The sequence below is a fragment of the Rhinopithecus roxellana genome, chromosome 10 (genome assembly GCF_007565055.1).
Source record: "Rhinopithecus roxellana isolate Shanxi Qingling chromosome 10, ASM756505v1, whole genome shotgun sequence".
Taxonomy (NCBI): domain Eukaryota; kingdom Metazoa; phylum Chordata; class Mammalia; order Primates; family Cercopithecidae; genus Rhinopithecus; species Rhinopithecus roxellana.
This window is the reverse complement of record NC_044558.1, coordinates 131,106,286-131,126,430: the sequence shown is the minus strand read 5'-3', so window position 1 is coordinate 131,126,430 and position 20,145 is coordinate 131,106,286. Positions and strand designations below refer to the sequence as shown.

General features: G+C 36.5%; 1 protein-coding gene across 1 annotated transcript in view; it reads left to right on the top strand.

The window, feature by feature from the left end:
- Nucleotides 1–20,145, top strand: part of SOX5 (SRY-box transcription factor 5) — a 694,017-nt gene that overhangs the window by 475,006 nt on the left and 198,866 nt on the right. The window contains exons 5-6 of the mRNA XM_030939629.1: nt 7,493–7,665; nt 13,409–13,477. Of these exons, the coding sequence (XP_030795489.1) occupies nt 7,493–7,665; nt 13,409–13,477 (242 nt within the window). The remainder of the gene's footprint in view (nt 1–7,492; nt 7,666–13,408; nt 13,478–20,145) is intronic.

The window sequence follows — 20,145 nt, the reverse complement described above, 5'->3', positions numbered from 1 at the left end:
TTTTGAGATCATCTTTAATTCAACCCTGATGAGGGTTATTCTTGTGCATAAAATTGTACAATATCAGCTAACCAAGGACTTTTCTTTGTTCTTAAGTTTATTTATTTTATTCATTCAACAAGTGGTCATAAATCTGTATAAAGGTATCCACTATGTGTTAGGCATTATTCTGTAGATGCTAGAAATACAGTGTTGAGCAAAACAAATTATAATAGTATCCTATTATCATAAAGCTTATACTCTACTGGGAGATACAATAAATAAATAACTATATCAATAAGAATATAACATATAATGCTAACTACTATAGTATAAAAATCGGGTGATGTGATAGAAAGTAAGTTGTGATTGCTTTTATAATTCCAGTGGTCCGCGAAGGCCCTCCCAGGAGCTGGCCTTTAAGTTATTACCTTGGATAAATTTGATTGTATTTTTTTTTATCTCTTACATTTAAATTTAAACTATCTGAAGGCTTGCATTATTTTCTGGCTTGTACTTGTAGGATCCTCAACGCTTAAAAACAGTATGAGGCACATGGGAGCTGCCCTGTGAACATATGCTGAATGAAGTAAAGAAAAAAGCCAGTCACTTAAAGAGGATGATTTTGCTCTACCAGGGGAAATTTGACAGTGTTTGGAGACATTTCGGGGCATTATAACTAGGAGTGAGGGTCCCACCTGCATCTAGAAGATAGAGGCAAGACAACTCCCTATGAAAATTGTCTGGCCTAAATGTCAACTGTGCTGAGGTTGAGAAACCGGGATCTGGGGGAAGAGTTTTCTGAGAGTAACAGTTAACAATGAAAGGTCCTATGGTGGGAGCAAGTTTGCATATTGGTATTAGAGGAACTCAAAGAATCATATTGACAAAAGAGAAAATAGGAAGAGATGATGCCAGGGAAGAAGGCAAGGGCCACACCATTCTGGGCTTTGTAAGGGTAGGAGTTTGCATTTTATTCCATGTGCAGAATAAAGCTTTGAAACAGTTTTATACAGACATGTGACATGACTTGATTTACCTTTCTCAGCAGATAACTATGAACATTTGTTTGGAGAATGGATTTTAGTAAGGAAACAAGTAGAAATAGAGACAACGGCTAGAAAGCAGTTGTTGTAATACAGGCAAGAGATGGTAGTGGCCTGGATTAAGGAGTAGTAGTGGAAACGAGATACAGAGACTAATTTATAATATGTTCTAAGGTTGCTCAATTTCCAATTAATTATGTAGGGAAGATGAGGTAGACAAAAAAATGAACACCTGGATTTTGACCAAGCAATGTATGGATGGTGTATTAGTCCGTTTTCACACTGCTAATAAAGACATACCCATGACTGGGCAATTTACAAAAGAAAGAGATTTAATGGACTTATAGTTCCACATGGCTGTGGAGGCCTCACAGTCATGGTGGAAAGTGAAAGGCACTAAACATGGCGGCAGACGAGAGAAGAGAACTAGTGCAGGGAAACTCCCCTTTATAAAATCATCAAATCTTGTGCAACTTATTCACTATCATGAGAATAGCGTGGAAAAGACCCAGCCCCATGATTAAATTACCTCCCACCAGGTCTCACCCACAACACATGGGAATTGTGGTAGCTAAATTCAAAATGAGATTTGGGTGGGGACACAGCCAAACCATATGAGATCATGATGTCTTTTGCTGAGCTGATGATGACTGAAGCTAGTTCCTTAAGGAATCTGACATGTGCTGCTTCTGTGGAATACAGAAGTATAAATGACTGCTATGCCTGCAGTTTTTAGGCAGGAGGAAGGCTGAAACAATATTTTTGTGTCTTACTTCAGTTATCTTTCATTCGAAGGGGACTGGAGCAGGACTAGCATAGATTAAAAACATACAAGACTGCAAATAACTGAAACATGAAAATAAATTACTATCAGTCACACACAAGTGAACTCATGGCATTAGCTATCTGACTTAGATGGAACAAGTTCATATATACATGACTGTGTCTCCAAAGGGTTATACACTATGTAGACACACACATATATAAGTTATGACTCTTAAAAACCTGAATCTAGGTGAATAAAGAGTAGCTCCTTTTTGGTGGGAGACCTCTGGAGTATTCCAAGGATCTGGTTAATGTTCCTTTCAATTTTTTAAAGTCAAGGATGTCTTGTGACTCTTGCTACTTTCTCCGTTGTTCACAGACCACTTACTAAGTCCTCTCTGAACACTTGGGGATGACCATGAAGAACATGATAATTTAGAGATGAAGCCGTGGGATGGACTTCTTCATCTCAGTTTAGTACTTTTGTAAAAATGGGGAAGATTTCTTTTGCAAAAGCTTATTTTTTTGGCTCAACTCTCTTAAGCCAAAACTAGAATTCCTATGCATGTTTAAACTTGAGAATGGTTTAAAGGGAAGAGGCTTTATTCTTTATGTTGTTCATTAAACAGTGTTAGATGATTTGCTATATGCAATACATATGCTATTTGCCATTACCTATAGTAGGTAATGAGGATAGAAAAGTCCATCATTTACAGTTGCTGCTATTGCAGCTACCTCTCCTGATTTTGGGAGAAAAATGTGAACATAAGATAATACAATGCAGCGATTCAATACTATAATAAAGATCTACACATATGCTGTGTAGATTCCCAAAGAAGAGAACAACTGTCATCCGTGGAAATCAGGAAAAGAGCCACAAAAAACAAGATGCATGAGCTGGAACATGAAGAATGAATGTTTAGGGAGAGACTGGGCCAGGCAAGGCACTTGTTAAGGATGGCATTTGCAAGTGCTCAGAGTGTTGGTGGTGGGGTAATGTTAGAACATTCAGTGTGGCTAGAATTTAGGATGCACAGAGGAAGTGGGAAGATTAGGTAATACTTTGAAGGACCTCATTAATTCATAAAAATGACTTGACAATTTTTTCTGAAGCCAATTGGGAGCAATTGGAGGTCTTTAAACAGGGGAAGTGACAGGACTAGACTTTGACATGACATGACTTTGTTATCTAGGAAGGTAATTTTGGTACCAGTTTTAGAGGATAGGTTTGTACAGAGATCAATTGATGGCAGGAAGTTCTATTTTAAAAGTTCTATTTTAAAAATTTGCTACAAAAATTCATGAAAAAAGATGACAAAAATGGCAGTGAAGATAGGGAAGGGAGGCTGGAATAAGAGCTCTCTCTAAGTCAGTACAACAGTGTTTATGTTATCACTTGCTTAAAAGGCATTCTTATGGGTTGAACTATCCACCTTCCCCTACCCACCAACCCTAATTCATATGTTGAAGTCCTCATGCGTAGAACATCAGAATATGAACATATTTGGAGATAGGATCTTTACAAAGGGAATTAAATTAAAATGAGTTTATTATGGTGGGTCCTAACCCAAGATGACTGGTATCCTTATAAGAAGAGGAAATTTGGACATGGGTATGTACAGATCGAGATGATGTGAACACATATGGAGAAGACAGACATCTACAAGCCAAGGAAGGAGACCTGGAACAGATCAACCCTGCTGACAACTTAATCTTAGACTTCTAGCATCCAGAACTGTAAGGCAATCTCTGTCTTTTAAACCACCCAGTCTGTGGTACTTTGTTATGGCAGCCCTGGCAAACTAATACAGAAATATTATTGTATATGCTTAAATCTGTGTTATCAAGGATAAGACACACAAAAATTAATAATAGTGGTTACCTTTGAAGGGGCAGTGTTGGGAGCAGATCTTTTACTATACACCTTTATCATCATTATTTACTAATATGAACATAATAATATTGAAACATACAATTTTAATTAAAGGAAAAACAAACCTATGTTGAGGAAAAATTACTGTGATTGATTAATATCAATGCAGGGATGGGTAGTTGAGAAGGAAGTTGAAGACATTAATATTTTAGAATGCTGATTGGTGATAATGCTTTAAAATTACAGGAAAATGGTGAGTTTCACTTTATGCATGTTGAATTTTATGACTGAGCTACACCCTCAGAGATACCCCATTCTGCATCTAAAAATAAGCTAATAGGACTGGGGGACAATCTTAGGGTTGGCACATACCTTATTATTTCATTGACTATGAAACTATGTATTTTAGAACTCAAGAGGTTAAAGTATGCTAAGCATTGTTGAAATATAGTGCTTAGAGGTTGAAGTATGTTAGTTCAAGACCAGAAAAGGTAAAGAATGGGACTGGACTGGGGAGGATATGGGCATTTATGGGTGGCAAAAGAGGAGTCAGTGAAAAAGATTGAGAAGAAAAGTTAGTTAAGTAGGAGTTGAAATGGAATGGGACTGGACTGGGGAGGATATGGGCATTTATGGGTGGCAAAAGAGGACTCAGTGAAAAAGATTGAGAAGAAAAGTTAGTTAAGTAGGAGTTGAAATGGAATGAAATCGTGTCTAGGAAGTCATGTGAGAATGCTTAAGATGCAGCAAGATGGGCTGAAGGTTCAAAAAGTTTCATATGGATATGGACTATAAAATTAGAAATTTTGTTTTAAATTTGAAATCTTATTTATGTCTTTATGACTAAGTGAAAACAAATAAACAAATAATTTTGTTAATCTTTCACATACTTAATGACAAAATGATATTTGTTAATTCTCATCACCAAATATATACAGTTGACCCTTGAGCAGCACAGGCTACAATGCCACAGGTCCACCTATATGTGGATTTTTTCCCCAGCCAAACACAGATCCAAAATACAGTATTCATGGAATGTGAATCCCACCTATGCAAAGGCCTAACTTAAGTGGGTTGTACAGGACCAACTGTAGGTGTTGAGTATGTGCTGATTTGCTTAAGCTTTTAAATTATACTTCTGCATGTTGAGGTGAAATAAGTTTTTTCTGAGTATGGAAGTAATGTAATGATAACCATTGTGGAAAAATTTCTAAATACAAAAATATGAATCCCAGCACTTTGAGAGACCAAGGCGGTTGGATCACGGGGTCAGGAGTTCAAGATCAGCCTGGCCAGCATGGTGAAATCCCGTCTCTACTAAAAATACAAAAAAATTAGCCAAGCATTGTGGTGTGTGCCTATAATCCCAGCTACTCGAGAGGCTGACGTAGGAGAATTGCTTGACCCCGGGAGGCGGAGGTTGCAGTGAGCCGAGATTGCGCCACTGTACTCCAGCCTGAGTGACAGAAGAAGACTCTATCTCAAAAAAAAAAAAAAAGAACAAAAAAATTAAAATGAACTATAATTCCACCACTTAGAAATAGCTACTATTAATATGTAGCTAAATTTGCTTTCATATCTTAAACATAGACATGTGCATGCATTGAGTGACTATACACATGTTTCATTTCTCTGCAACTGCTTTTAAACCTAGCTTTATATCATAAACTGGATCCCACATCATTAAATTTTCTTCAAAAATAATTTTTTATGGTTGCAAAATACTCTACCGTGGATGACCCATAATTATTTGATTATTCTTATTTGACATTTAGGTTGTTTCTAGAATTTCATTTAAAATGATTAGTATTTAACCCACATTTCTTAAGATATTTTTGGACTAGAATTTTTTTTTTATGCAGCATATCTCACTGCAACCTCAAATTCCTGGATTCACGTGATCCTCCCATCTCAGCCACCCAAGTAGCTAGGATTACAAGTGCACACCACCACGCTCAGCTAATTTTTTAGCGTAAACCCGGGAGGCAGTGAGCTGAGATCCGGCCACTGCACTCCAGCCTGGGCGACAGAGCAAGACTCCGTCTCAAAAAAAAAAAAAAATTTGTAGAGATGGAGTCTTGCTATGTTGTCCAGGCTGGTCTTGAACTCTTGGCCTCAAGTGATCCTCCTGCCTGGGCCTCCTGAAACGTTGGAATTATAGGCGTGAGCCCCTGCACCCAGCCTTGGGCTAGATTTCTAAAAGCGGAATTATCCTTTGTAGGTTATGCGCATTCTAAGACATGATGTGTATTGCTATTCCTAGTGTTTATTCCTTGAAATGTGGTAGAAATTTGCTTCTCTATTAACAATGTAGGAAGATGTTTATCTTGCTAGCATTTGAATATTTTCATTAAATAAATCTTCCCAGGATATATTTATATTATTTAATATCAGAATATAATAGTCATGTGACTATTCATAGAGTTAACGTTCATTCATTCTGATGGAATCCAAATATCTGAGATATAATAAATTATTAGCAACACATTATTGACCACCTGCCTTGAAGAAGGATAGGCACTGATAATAAGAAAGAGCATAAGAAATGGTTACTCCCTTACTCACACATTTACTTTTCTGAATATTTGTTCTTTAGGCTATGTGTAAAATACATTAGAACCCTTCTTTCTATTCCAAAAGGGCATATAAAAATTATAAGCTCCTAACTATAGCTGCTACTTCCTCAAATAGAACAAACCGTTTCAGCCTAAACTGGTAGGGTTAAGAAGGGTGACTGAGTTATAACAGATCCTTCTATCTATATATGTATACAGGTGGCAAATGCAGTAGTAAACCAGTGCATAGTGTGTTATGTTTGAAGTGAAAATTGTAATTAAGGAGGGTGTTCTTTCCTACTGGTAGTACTTTATCATAGGGGCCTTGTCTATCTTGTGAGTTCTAAAAGAACAACTAAAAGTGATACTGTTTCTTTTACAGTGAACCACACACATTTCCCTTATATTAAATATACATTTTAACTTAATAAGATTCCTTGGTGTGTTTTAAATATCTTAAGTGTAATATGTATTTTAAATGATTACCACGACTTCTCCAAATCTTGGATTTATGTATTAGCTTGCATGACCATAATGTGATGCTAATTTACCAACCACATTATCTCACGATTGCTGTATTTGTGTTCTCAAACTTAAGTATTTGCTCAGTTAACTATATTTTATTTTTGAAGATAGACTCTGAATTGGCATATGGGGAATACAGTCTAAATCCTGATTATCTAAATAGATGTTTGCTCTCTTTTAACATAGAATTTCTTAGGTCTGAATCTTTAACTTTTTTTAAAAGAAAGGGAGAATCATATCACTAATATGAATGCTTTGACCTCTTAATAACTATGGCTATTAGTTTTTTATGTCTTTGTCTTGCCTCCTTAATTAGATGAAAAACTATAGTTCTCAAGGCCAAGAACTGTACTTTGGACATCTTTTTATTTCCAGCAGGCCCTAGCATAGAACATTAAAAACTAGACGGTCAGCCAACATTTTTTAAAACTTTACTTATAAAATAAAAGTTAAAAAAACTATAGATTATTACTGGTCATAAGTGTAAAAACATTCAAAATGTTCGGTCATTCTGGTATTTTGTTAGAAGCCCAATGTGCTGTCTATTGTGCCAGAGAGCCAGGTTCATTGTGGTATTTTGTAAAGGGCAAATTGCCATCACTTTTTACTGTTGCATGAAAATGTAAAACAAGGTAGGTATTTATTGAACTTCATATTTGGACTAGCTCTGTATACAACAGAGCCATGTTCATTGAAATCATTACTTTTTCTCATGTATTTTGTCTGTTTTATTGCCATGTGATTTGTAGGGACTCCCGAGAGCTTAGCTGAGAAAGAAAGGCAACTCATGGGCATGATCAACCAGCTGACCAGCCTACGAGAGCAGCTGTTGGCTGCCCACGATGAGCAGAAGAAACTAGCTGCCTCTCAGATTGAGAAACAGCGTCAGCAAATGGAGCTGGCCAAGCAGCAACAAGAACAGGTGAGTAAGAACTTAACGATGCAATCAAACTCCTCAGACATTGTTTTGCCTGCTACTTATAGGTCACTGTCCTAGGCACACAATAATGAATAAGAGTACCTTCCACCTCCCTCGTTAAATAAATTAAAAGGCCAAAAACAAAACAAAACAAAAACCCACCCACAGACAAAACCCAGATTTTAAGATGCTTAGTAACTACTTTGTTGGTAAGTAGCGCAGAGGTAATGTTAATCAAGGTAAATTCTGATAAATCATGAGAAAAATACCATAAAAGAACCATGGAGAGTCAAGAGAACATTTTCAACAAGAAACATTTTGAAAGAATTCATTAGAGAGCTGACATTTGAGATATGCTTTGAAGAACTTGTGGGCTTCAACAAGTAAAGTGAGTTTTCAGCTGGGGGCAGAAAGTTCAGTTACAAGGTCATTATAATACTTTAAATTAAAAAGAGTGAGAAGCCAAATTAGTCAGGGTAATGACCATGGACAAAGAGATGAAAGGAATAAACAGGTGGAAGAGTTATGGTTAGTAGAGTTCTTTGAGTAGGCAAAAGGGAAAGAAAGGGAAAGTGTTGAGCCTAGTAATAGGGAGATTGAGAATGCCATCACCAGAAACAGAGGAAGTCAGAAGAAGAGCAAGTTTGGAAAAGAGAGTGGTTTTATGATGTTAAATTAGAGCTGCTGTCAGGTTTTCCAGTTGGAGATATGTGAGAGACAGCTAGAAACACCAATCAGCACTTTGGAAGAGAGCTCAGGTGTTTCTTAGGTTATTTACAGAGAAATGGTGGTTTAAACTCTACCGGAGGAGATAACATTCATTCATCTATTTGACAAATAGTAATCTAGTGCTTCTTATGTGCCTGGCACTGTACTAACTAATTACTGAGGCTATCTCAATTAACCAGAGAGACAAAGCCCCTAAATTTTAGTGGAAAGAAAGAGACATATAAAGGAACAGATTAACAAAATGACATTATATAGTGATAAATAATTTGAAAAAATATGAACAGAGTAAAAAGATAAAAGTTGATTGCTTTGACAAGGCAATGCTCCTTAGATTGGGTGGCTAGATCTATCTGAAGCTTTGGCAGTTGAGCTCAGATCTAAATGACATACAAAAGGCAGCCATGTTAATATCGGGGACAGGAGTGTTTTATGCAGAGATGTGGCAGGCTTATAGGCCTTAATTTATAGTGGTAATATTACGAGAAAGCAGAAAGGAACTAAGGGTAGATCCTTGGGAGATACTGGCTTATATAGCTGGCAGAGAAAGGAAAATGAACATATGCAGAAAGAATCAGATATGGAAGTGGGGCCAGGAGTGCCGTGTCATAGAAAACAAAATTGAGATTTTAAGAGGTCATAGGGAACAGTGTTAAATGCTACAGAAAAGTAGTCATTCTAACATGAAATTGAAACTACTAGATTTTTCATTTAGATTCTCATTGTTGGCCTTGAAGAGTAAGACATCTATGGTGTTTTAGTAACCGAAATCAGACAATAAAAACTGGAAAATACGTAGTAGGAAAATGGAGGCAATGCCTATGAAGTATTAGTTAAAAAAAAATTGGTAGTAAATAGAAGGTAAGATAGAGGGGAGGTGACATAGTTTCAGCTTACAGATAAGTATGGCCCTCTTTTTCATGGCTAAGTCCTTTTCCTGTTCCATGTTCTGGGCATAGTCCATTCACCACCCCAAGTGGAGGATGGCCACTATTTAATATTCGTGTGTCTACACATCCCTGCAAAACCTTCTAAACATCTTTCAAAGTATAAGCTAGCAGGATTGAATGGCATGAAGAAATACTCAGTTTATGTTTGAGGAGCTCCTTTTTTCTACCCTCTTATTCCCATTCTACTCTTCTCTACTTGGTGGTTTATGTCTGTTAAAAGATGTTAGTTTTATTTTTAATGAAATGCCTCATCACTTTCATTAAAGATATATTTGGCTTGCTTTTGGATACGGCCCATATGCCTCTAGCTTTGTCCCTATGATAAAAGAGTTCAGAATGCTTGCCTGTAACAGCATAAAACAACACCACTCTTTTCTTATCCTGAACTCTCAATCTTTCAGTCAACTGAATTCTGGAGAATCCTAGGAGCCTCTGAAAATGTAGCTTGGCTGGGGATATTTTTTGTAAATAATCCCTATTTGCTTTGATGGGTCTGAGGGCACACATGTCCTGAAAGATCTAAGCAATAACTGATGGGGAGGAAGTTTCTTTCTTATCTCTTTCAGATTTTAGCCCATCCCTGAATATTATAAAAGGATTCTAGAATCCTTTGATTCTAATACTTTCCCAAGACCTCTGACGTTCTCCTTGGAACTTTACAAACCCCTAGGTTCTTCAAGAATTTCTCTCCTGTGTTGGAGAGACGTCCTGCAGTGCTGCCTCTACAGCCTGAGAGAAGATCCCTGGTGATAGCTACAGGTCATGTTTCTAGAGCCCATTCGGCTCTCCCAGCGCTTCTCTACCATACATAGCAGGCATGCACAGTTACCACTCTGTGGTGGCAGATCTTTTCATGAAGGGCATTTAATACTTATTCTTTAAGGGTCAGGGCAGGTTCATCTTCTCCTGCAAAGTCTTTTTCTGACACTCCTCCCAGCACTCCCTACTGAATGTAGAATGTCCCCATTCTGTGCATTCTAATACTCCTGGTATAGCTGTTACAAAAGCTAAAGGACCTGTTTACTGACAAGCCTTTCCCTCAGATTCTGAGCTCCATTCCACATTCATCTAGTAGATAAATATTCATTGACCACCAATTTGGTGCCAGGTTTTGTTCTAGTTAGTGGGAGTCGAGTAGGGGGATAAAACAGACAAAAATCCCTTGTGTACTGAAATCTAGCTGAGAGGGGTAGACAATACATAAACCAGTAAACTATATGTTGATAAGTATTATGTTGAAAAATTAAGTAGAGCACTGGGGATGAGGGTATTATCTATGGGAATATGTTCTTTTAAAATGGATGCTCAGGGAAGACATTATTGACTGAGAACATGTGAGCAGAAACCTGTCGGAGGTGTGGGAGTGAGCCATGGGGCTGTCTAGGCAGAGTATTCCAGACAGAGTGAAATGTAAGTACAAAGGCCGAGAAGCAGGAGTATCCTTGGGAGGCAGGAACATCCTTGGTGTGTACAAGAGGCAGTTAGGAATGCAATGTGGCAAGCATGAGGTGAAAGGGGAGGAGATGAAATCAGAGAGGTAGCAGGAGGCCAAAACATATACGGCCTTGCAGGCATTATATTCACACCGGCTTTTTGCTGAGTGAGAGAGAAGTGTTTTGGAAAGATGAATAGCATGACATGATATATTTATATATATTTATATATTTTATATATATATATATAAACCATATATATTTATATGTTTTACATATATAAATATATATATATGGTGGTTTTTTTTTTTTTTTTTGAGACAGAGTCTCACACTGTCGCCTGGGCTAGAGTGCAATGGCATGATCTTGGCTCACTACAACCTCCGCCTCCTGGGTTCAAGAGATTCTACCTCAGCCTCCTGAGTAGCTAGGATTACAGACGCCCTCCACCATGCCTGGCTCATTTTTCATATTTTCAGTAGAGACGGGGCTTCACTATATTGGCCAGGCTGGTCTCGAGCTCCTGACCTCGCAGTCTGCCCACCTCAGCCTCCCAAAGTGGACTCATATTTTAAAAAGTACTCTCAGGATGCTGGTCTGTGATTGACTATAGGGAGCAGGAGCAAAAAGCAATTGAAATATTGATATGTGGGAGGAAGGAACTAGAGTTAATGAGAAAGGTAATCTTCCTTCTACTGTCTCTTTTACCACTTTCTTCAGAAAAAAAAAAAGAAATTGTGAGTCGGGCATGGTGGCTCACGCCTGTAATCCCAGCACTTTAGGAGGCCGAGGTGAGTGGATCACATGAGGTCAGAGTTCAAGACCAGCCTGGCCACCATGGTGAAACCCTGTCTCTAGTAAAAGTACAAAAAAATTAACCAGGCATGGTGGTGGATGCCTGTAATCCCAGCTACTCGGGAGGCTGAGGCAGGAGAATTGCTTGAACCCAGGAAGCGGAGGTTGCAGTGAGCCGAGATCACGCCATTGCACTGCAGCCTGGGCAACAAGAGCAAAACTCTGTCTCAAAAAAAAAAAAAAAAAAAAGAAAAAAAAAAGAAGAAAGAAAAAAATGTATTTTTTTTACTATATTCCAAAGATAAAATTAAAGCATTAAAATAATTATAATTATACCAACATCCATAGGGAAATAATTTTTTTTGTGCAGCCATGTAGACTCATCCTTATCACATGGGTTATTTTATTCACGGTGATGTGTGAGTTTTTTCCTGAGTTTTTGACTTTCAGGTATAGAGGTTAAGAGATTTTTAAAAAAATAAAAATGTTAGTGACTATTACTTGATGAGAATGAGATCTAGAACTTATTTATAAGAGACTGATAAGTTTCAAGATGTTAGAAGTTACATCCTATCCCATGTGATGAAATATTTGCAATTTTCATTTCATCTATTCATGCATTCTTATCAGATATCCATTCAGCATTGCTTTTATAATGGACTTACTGAGAACAGTGAGTAAAATATACATGGCCTCTACCCTCACTGAATTTATGGACTTCTCCCTAGGAGACAGAAATATGTTAACAACAAATATAAAGTCATAGCATGGACATAATATTAAGTAAATGTAGAGGGTGTCATAAATGCAAATAACAGTGGGAGTGGGAAGTGATTGTCCTGTTCTCTAAGTTAGGAAATACTTAAGATGACTATATGGAAGGCTAAATCTCAAATTTAGTTTGGGGCTTGTTGAACTTGAGGTTCCTTTGAATAAGTCTCTCAATAAATGGACCTGATGCTTAAAACAAAGGTCTAGACTAGAGAAGCAAATTTAGAAGCACTTGGCTTACATATGGAAGTAAGTACAAAGGAAAAGAACAGAGTCTAAAATTGAGTATCAGAGAATTATAACATTTAATGTCTGGAAAGAGCCATTAAAGGTGACTAAGAAGGAGAAGACATGAGAGGCAAAGATGAAACCAGGAAAGTATGATGATGTCACAGAAGGCAACAGATAAAGTTCCTGATCAGGGGAAAGCATTTGAGTGTTGAATTCTAATGAGGTCAAAAGGTGATGACTGAAAAACGCTTCAGAATTTTAAAATAATGGATGTGATTGGCAACCTTCTTAAGAATCATTTTGGTAGAGACAGGGAAGCAGAAACCACAATAGTATGCATTGAATTGTTGGTTAGGGGTTTGTGAGAGGCAGTAATAAGAAAATTATTTACCTACAAACAAAAAAATACAAAAACTTTACTAATAAATACAGTGTCTTGCAATACTTTGTGCTACTCTGAACTCCTCAGTCTTAAACCTCCCCCTCCCCATTTGTGAAGCACTCTGTCATAGTGAAAGGCTGAAAATGTCAGAAGCAGCACCTTTCTTAATTTATCACCAGAAAGAGGAATGTTTGAAAATCAGACATTCTTTCTGGGATTGATCACTGTCCTAGTATCTTAGACTTCATTTGTTTTAGGCTAAAAGAAACATAACTGTTCCTAAAGACTAAATATCTTCCTTGATCTTAGGATGAATTGTGGAAAATTTCAGAGCACAGACACATCTATTTTCATCATCTTAATCAGTGTCAAATCAAACTTTGAGAAACAGAACATTAGTAACTTCCCTCCCGGACTCCAATATACTTGTAAATTTCTCATGTGCAATTTCTTCACAGATTGCAAGACAACAGCAGCAGCTTCTGCAGCAACAACACAAAATCAATTTGCTCCAGCAACAGATCCAGGTCAGAAATCATAATTTCAATATACTTACAATTTTAAAAAAATATTTTCTGTTTCTTATCCTTAAATATCTAACTGAAATGACCTCCAAAATAAAATGACTTTCAGGCTAATTCATGACATAGCACCTCCTCTGCCATGCGAATCTTGCAAATGGTGTCTGTCAGTCACAGGCCCTACTGTGTCAGGGAGCTTCAATCTAAGCAAACTAACAGTTATTTTCATCTTATGCTAAGAAGAAATGATTGTAGATAAAAGTTTCATTTTATCTATATTTTAATGTTAAATTGTGTCTATAAGTGTTCTTAACTGGGTAAGTGCAGGGAACCAAAGCAGAAAGGTACCTAGGTTTTCAGTTAGAGAAGTAGTGCCAGGGAGAACTTTATTATTGTATGCCGGAGAGCCATGTGTGATAAAGGTGAAACACAGGGATGGTAATAATTTGGTGTTGAAGTTGATTTACCTGTGGTTTTGCCTGGAGAAAACAAGCCTGAAGGCTGTAGGACCTCCATATTTTCGTTATTTGGAAATTTGCAATGATAAGGAGCATCAATACAGGAGGCAGCAGCTGTATTGGTAACAAAAAGAAAAAAAGTTTCCAGTGATGTCTTGTTTCCACCACTTGCTAGTGTCATAAACTTTGACAAAAGTTCAGCTTTGTTTCCCTTCTGACAGTTTGCTTTCTCAACAGCACTTACTTCATATAGAGATTTTTGAGGATTAAAGGAAATCATGGATAAAGAGCCTTAGCATAGTGTCAGGGCACCTAGTAAGTGCTCAGTACTCACTTGCTGTGACTATCAAGGAACCTAATTCGTGGAGCTGTGAATCCAACCCCATGTAACATCATCCATCTGGAGGCAACTGTTAGCTTTGCAGTATGCTAATCTGGAGAGAAATTCATGATTCTCTTGAAATTATATCTTGAGATCCAACATATTTTATTAAGTGTAAATATCATAAATGACAGGAAGCAAATGTGTCAAAATTATTTCACTCTTGTATTAATCTTGTTTTAACTTCTTTGCCATCCAGATTTCTCCCATTGTATCTATTTGAGTCAGGCACACGTAGTTTCGATGGATTTAACGGACCTGTCACTGTTCCTTCTTTCTTATTCTACCTGGGATTTTAATGACCTGTAGATAGCTTCAGTGAGACAGTGGAAGTTCAGTAAGATGTTCCAGCCAGGGACCTTTCCCCTCCTTAACTGTAATTATGATCAGCACATTTCTAACATGTTACAATCCATTCATATCTGAAGTTTGATTATTCATTTCAGTGGTTTAAAACTGTTCATTGAACTTCATGTTGTTCAAAGTACACTGACTTTAGTCGATGGTAGCTGGTTACCTGCATTTAATTTTTTTTTAATTATCAAAACATAGATATTAATATTGTTATGGCACTTTCCTATTCTAAGTAAGGTAATTCCATAATCAGCAACGTGGTAGTCACTTGATTTCACTGCAATTTGACAAGTGTACCAATAGTTTTAGATTTTTATAATTTCTGTGATACTGAAATCAGTCCTTGGTTATACAGAATGGCAAAAATAGATTTCAACTCCTATTGTAAATGTGTGTAAAGCTCAATAAACTGTTCTGACCAATTAGATTAGCCAACACCTTCAGTGCTTTCTTAGGAATTATTCCACAATTATGACCACTACATTCACAATGTGGATTTTAAGCCCTGTCATAATGACAGAAAGTTGAAATAGATGGATTCTTGCTTCAGAGCATGAAGTACTATAATTTATAAGTCAGAACATTTTTAATGAAAAGCACTTAAAAATGATATGTTCTAGAAATTCTATAACTATAGGAACTATATTCCAGAGAGCAAAGGCCAAGTTTAACAACATGCCCAAGACCACACAATTAGAAACTGGTAGAGCTTAGGATAAGAAGCAAAGTTTTCTGACTATAATAGAACTTGTGTGGAGTATGAGAATTTTAAAAGCGTAGAATTTCTATTTGATCCAAGTGTTAAGCAGCCAGCCTCTACTATTTCAGAGTGGGAAAAGAAAAAGTCCCTAAAGGAAATAAAGTCACACTGAAAGTAATTTGAGGGAAACATTGAGATATTGAGATATATAAATATATTTGTCTTCTTTCTAGGGTTAGTGCAGATAAATGAAACTGACAGAGTCAAAACCCTTTCAGGCAACAAATAAGTACTGAGCAAGACTGATAACCTGAAAGAAATTCATTTTCACAGCTTCCAGTATATTCAGTAAAGTATAGTTCTGAAATATATTTTGTCAATTGTTACTTTGGAGAAGTCTTATAAACACTTAACAGTTAGAAAGTAACAACATATTTGAATTATTGAGTCTACTCTGAGATTGTTCAAACAATTATGGAAAGCTCTGATGTGGTGGAATATATAGAAATAGGACATTAAAAATGTAGAACAGACTAATTTTCCCACCACATAAATCATTGCCATATTTCATTTTAGAATGTTTTTTCTTTCCTTTTCTCCTTCTTCCTACTGCCTCATTTTTCATGGAAGCATAGGGAAGGATAAAGACTAGTAAATATAGAATCTGCTATCACAAAAGGCAATTGGAGTGTATAACAAATATTTTAAGATTTATTTTAATTAAAAATGGATATATAATTGAATGCTCACAAAATAATTTACTGTATATTATCTTATTTGACATTTGAAAATACTCATCTAGAATTTTGATCTACTTTTTTTAATACAGTTCCTTGATACCTTGTAGAAATAAACATACTAACTTATTCATCCTGATTGTACTTTCTTAGATGTTTTGTACCGTTGTTGCTCCAGACCTTAGAAAACAATGCATATATTGATGGAGTGTAGTGTATTGATGACTGCAGTGTTTTATAGTCCACAATTAAGTATGCCTTTAAAATGTTTGTTTCATATATGAATACAAAATACATTATCTTGGTCCAGTTTTAGCAAAGGAATCCAATACATCAAATGGGTTAGACAGATCTGCAGTGTGGATTCGATTGGTAAGAGTTAGAGCTGGGCAATTTTTTTCATTTGATGGATATGTCAAATGACAGGGAAGATAATATTTTCCTACATTTTGCTTATTGTTCTTGTGAGATCTCGCTAAAGGAGAAGTCAATTTAGACATCTTTATTCCATTTGAAATATATGTCATTTGATTTAAAAAGCATGAACAAGTTTGTTTGTTTGTGTGTATGCACAAACATTTACATACCCTAATACCCCGGTGTATTACTCAGGGTTCCCCAGAGTCACAGAATCAATAGAAGATATAGATATAGATGATACAGATAGATATAAATATAAATATAGATGTAGATATAGATAGATATGTGAGAGGGGACTTACTGGGTGATTGGTGTGAGCCAATGATGGAGGCTAAGTCCTGCAACAGGCCTTCTGCAAGCTGGAGACACTGGGAGGCAGGCGGCATGGTTTTCAGTCCAAGTCCAAAGGCCTCAGAACCAGGGAAGCTGTTGATAAAACTTTCACTCCAAGGCCAGTGGCCTCAGAACCCAGGAAGCTGCAAGTGTAAGTCCTGGAGTACAAAGACAAGGAGCCTGAAGTTGATGTCTAAGGACAGAAGAAGAGTGTATCCCAGTCCCACCAGACAGATCCATGCATTCACCTTTTCTCTGTTTTTGTACTCTCTGGATCCTCAGAAGATTAGATGGTCCCTGTCCACATTGAGAGGGTGAATGTTCCCCACCTAGGCCACTTAGATTCACGTGCTAATCTCCTCAGAAAGCAACCTCACAACACACCACAGCATAATGTTTTACCAGGTTGCTAGGTAATCCTTAATCCAGACAGCTTGACACCTAAAATTAATCATCACATCCAGGTTATTTCAAGTTTCTCTTGACATTTTAAAATCTTTCTCAACCTCTGATGAAAAGAGTGGTGATACATTTAACTGGTAGTAGGTAACTGGTGGTAGGTAAACTTACTCTGGAGAAAATGCCATAAGAATCAGCAAGTGAACCAGTTTTATTTAATTGCTCAGGTTCAGTTCTTTATGAACTATTTATATTTCTTTAAAAAGCAACCTTAGCTCTAAAACTACATAATTCTAACTGGATTAAAAACTCAATCTACATTTCTTCCTTATAAAGACTTTATAGGGTTACAGTCTTCTGCCAGGTTGACCCACCTAATTCATTAAGTATTAAGAATGTTTTCTGTTATTGTTTGCAGTATCATAAATCAGTTTACTCTACAAATACGAGAACCATCCATCTTCCCTCAAGAACATGTCCACTTTTCTATGAGACTCTTAATTTTAGAAGCACTAAGAAGTTTGTCTTATTTTTCTACTATTCAGGAATATTTCCCTCTAATATTTTTGTTGATTGACTTAAAAGAGAATTTTTAAATTTCAATTTACTGTATCAAGCTGACTTTAATGCACATCAATACATGAGATGAAATTTTTAAATATTTAAGAATAATATATCATTCTAGATTATTTTGGAAGGGAAGCTCTTTTTTTCCCCTCTTATTCTGTTGACTGTTCTACAGTCCCCATCTTTTAGCAATTTTATTTTGTATTTTCTTTTTCACATCAAATCAACCTGTTTCTAATATTGATAGTCAGTTGATTTATGTTTCCAATAAAGATCCTGGACCAGTGGTTCATCTTGACCTGATTCACTGTTTTACAGGAAGTGACTGAGTGACCTCTACACAGCTTTCATTATGACAACAAATTGAGTGTTCCTGGAGACCTAAGTTTCCTTTCATCTTGAAGCTTCTGGTGGGACAGGGTTTCTATAATTTTGGGCATGTGTGTGAGAAGTATGTCCTAGTTATAAGTTTCTTCCCCCTTTTCAATAATACTTAATGGAATTTAAGGTTCTTTATAGCAACTAATAGGGCTAATCTGACAATGTGTTCTATCATGAAATCTACTTAAGATACTTTTTAAGTGCAAGTTTAAAGATACTGTACTTCTTTTCAACTGTATATTTTATGATTCCCATACCAGGGCATCAGTGTTAGAACTTTTATAAGAGATTCCAAAAATTTACCCCATTTCCCCATCTGATTAACTTTTCCAACTATTGTTCATTGTGTTCTCTTGCAAGCAAAGAATTGGTATTTAATAATCTCCTGTCATTGTTTCTGATTCATAAGGTAAGCATGTGCAGGACTAGTCATAGCTTTGGGTCACTGATTCTGTCTGAACCTAAGGGCAGAGCCAAGAAAATATTTCCATTCTCTTGTATTCTTAGTTTGACAGTGTGCATTGCATAGTATATAGGAAGGAACTTGGTTGCTTTCGGTGGTATAGGATTATAATTACCTGTATGAAATGCAATTTTAATTATGTTGAGTAGTTTTTTAAAAAAATGATTGAGAACAGTGATCTGGAATAAGATATACCTGAACTCAGTCTTTGCATCTTCACATCTGATATCTGCGGTGTGATCTTGAGAAAATTGTTTACTCCCTCTGAGTTTCATTATTCCAATCTATAAAAAAGGAAATATAATACCTAACTAACACCTGGTTCTCTGAAGATTAAGTGGGATTGTGACTGGTATTTACCAAGTACATGGGCTAAACATTTTTGCCAAAGTCATTAGAGAGAAAAATGTGTTCTTTCTGTGATGAGCAGTGATGAGCAATTCATGAATGTTTCCAGCCAGAGGAGAATTTCTAGGGAAAAAAAAAAAAAGAATATACTTTACATGGTAATAGTCACTAAAATCTGTGAGTTCAGTGTTCCATATTCATATGATTTTAGAACTATAAGAGGTTTTTAGAAAGGCTTTATTTAGACCTATCTATCTCTCATTTTGACATTTATAAACTAAAACTAAGTAAGGTTAGAAATGTTTCCCAGTGTCACATAAGTTGTTTCTTGTGGAACGATGGCTCAATTCCAAGTTACCTGAGTTTTGGCCCAGTTCATTTTTATTTTACCAATATTCTACCATTTAAGGCTTAATGGCCCTAAGTTTTAAAATGAGTTTTCTTTCCCTGGGAACTTATTCCTACACAGTGAAAATACAACTTGACTTATATACAATTGAATGATTAAGTTGCAGTCATGGGCTCAACTAATTTGTGATAAAGGTTTCATTTTATTGGCACCAAAGTTCTCTGAGCTCATTAGAGTTTTGGTAATTCTTGAAAAATTATTATGCAGAAAGAAATCCATTGAAATATTGTACTGAAACATAATGTTAAAGGTGAAATAATAGTATGTACCTGACTGACCTGCTGATTTATGATTTCTTTCCCTGAGTGTGGTAGGCATTTTATCCCCCTCGAAAGACCCTACACACATACAAGAGCACAAAGAGATTACAAAGTAACCTTGTCTCTTTTGGAGTCTGTAAATGCCAAAAATAAACACTGTGCAGTTAAGGTAGCATTTCAACCTGAGAAAGACATGCATTAACTCCTTGAGCTCCAACTAATGTTATATATCATAACTGGACAGGATACAATTTCTTGGCATTCAGATAGATTAGAAGAGGAGGAAATATGGAGATATAAAGAAGGAGCTTTAAGGATGACTTTCTTCTTTGTATTTTCTGGATGCGTAACTTCCATTTGAGAAGACAGGTGGCCTGCGCTGAAGGGTTCGTAAGGATAACTGCCTGCAGCCCTGTCCTTGCACTCAGAGGGAGCCACTTTAAAATTCCTTAAGTATTCTCTC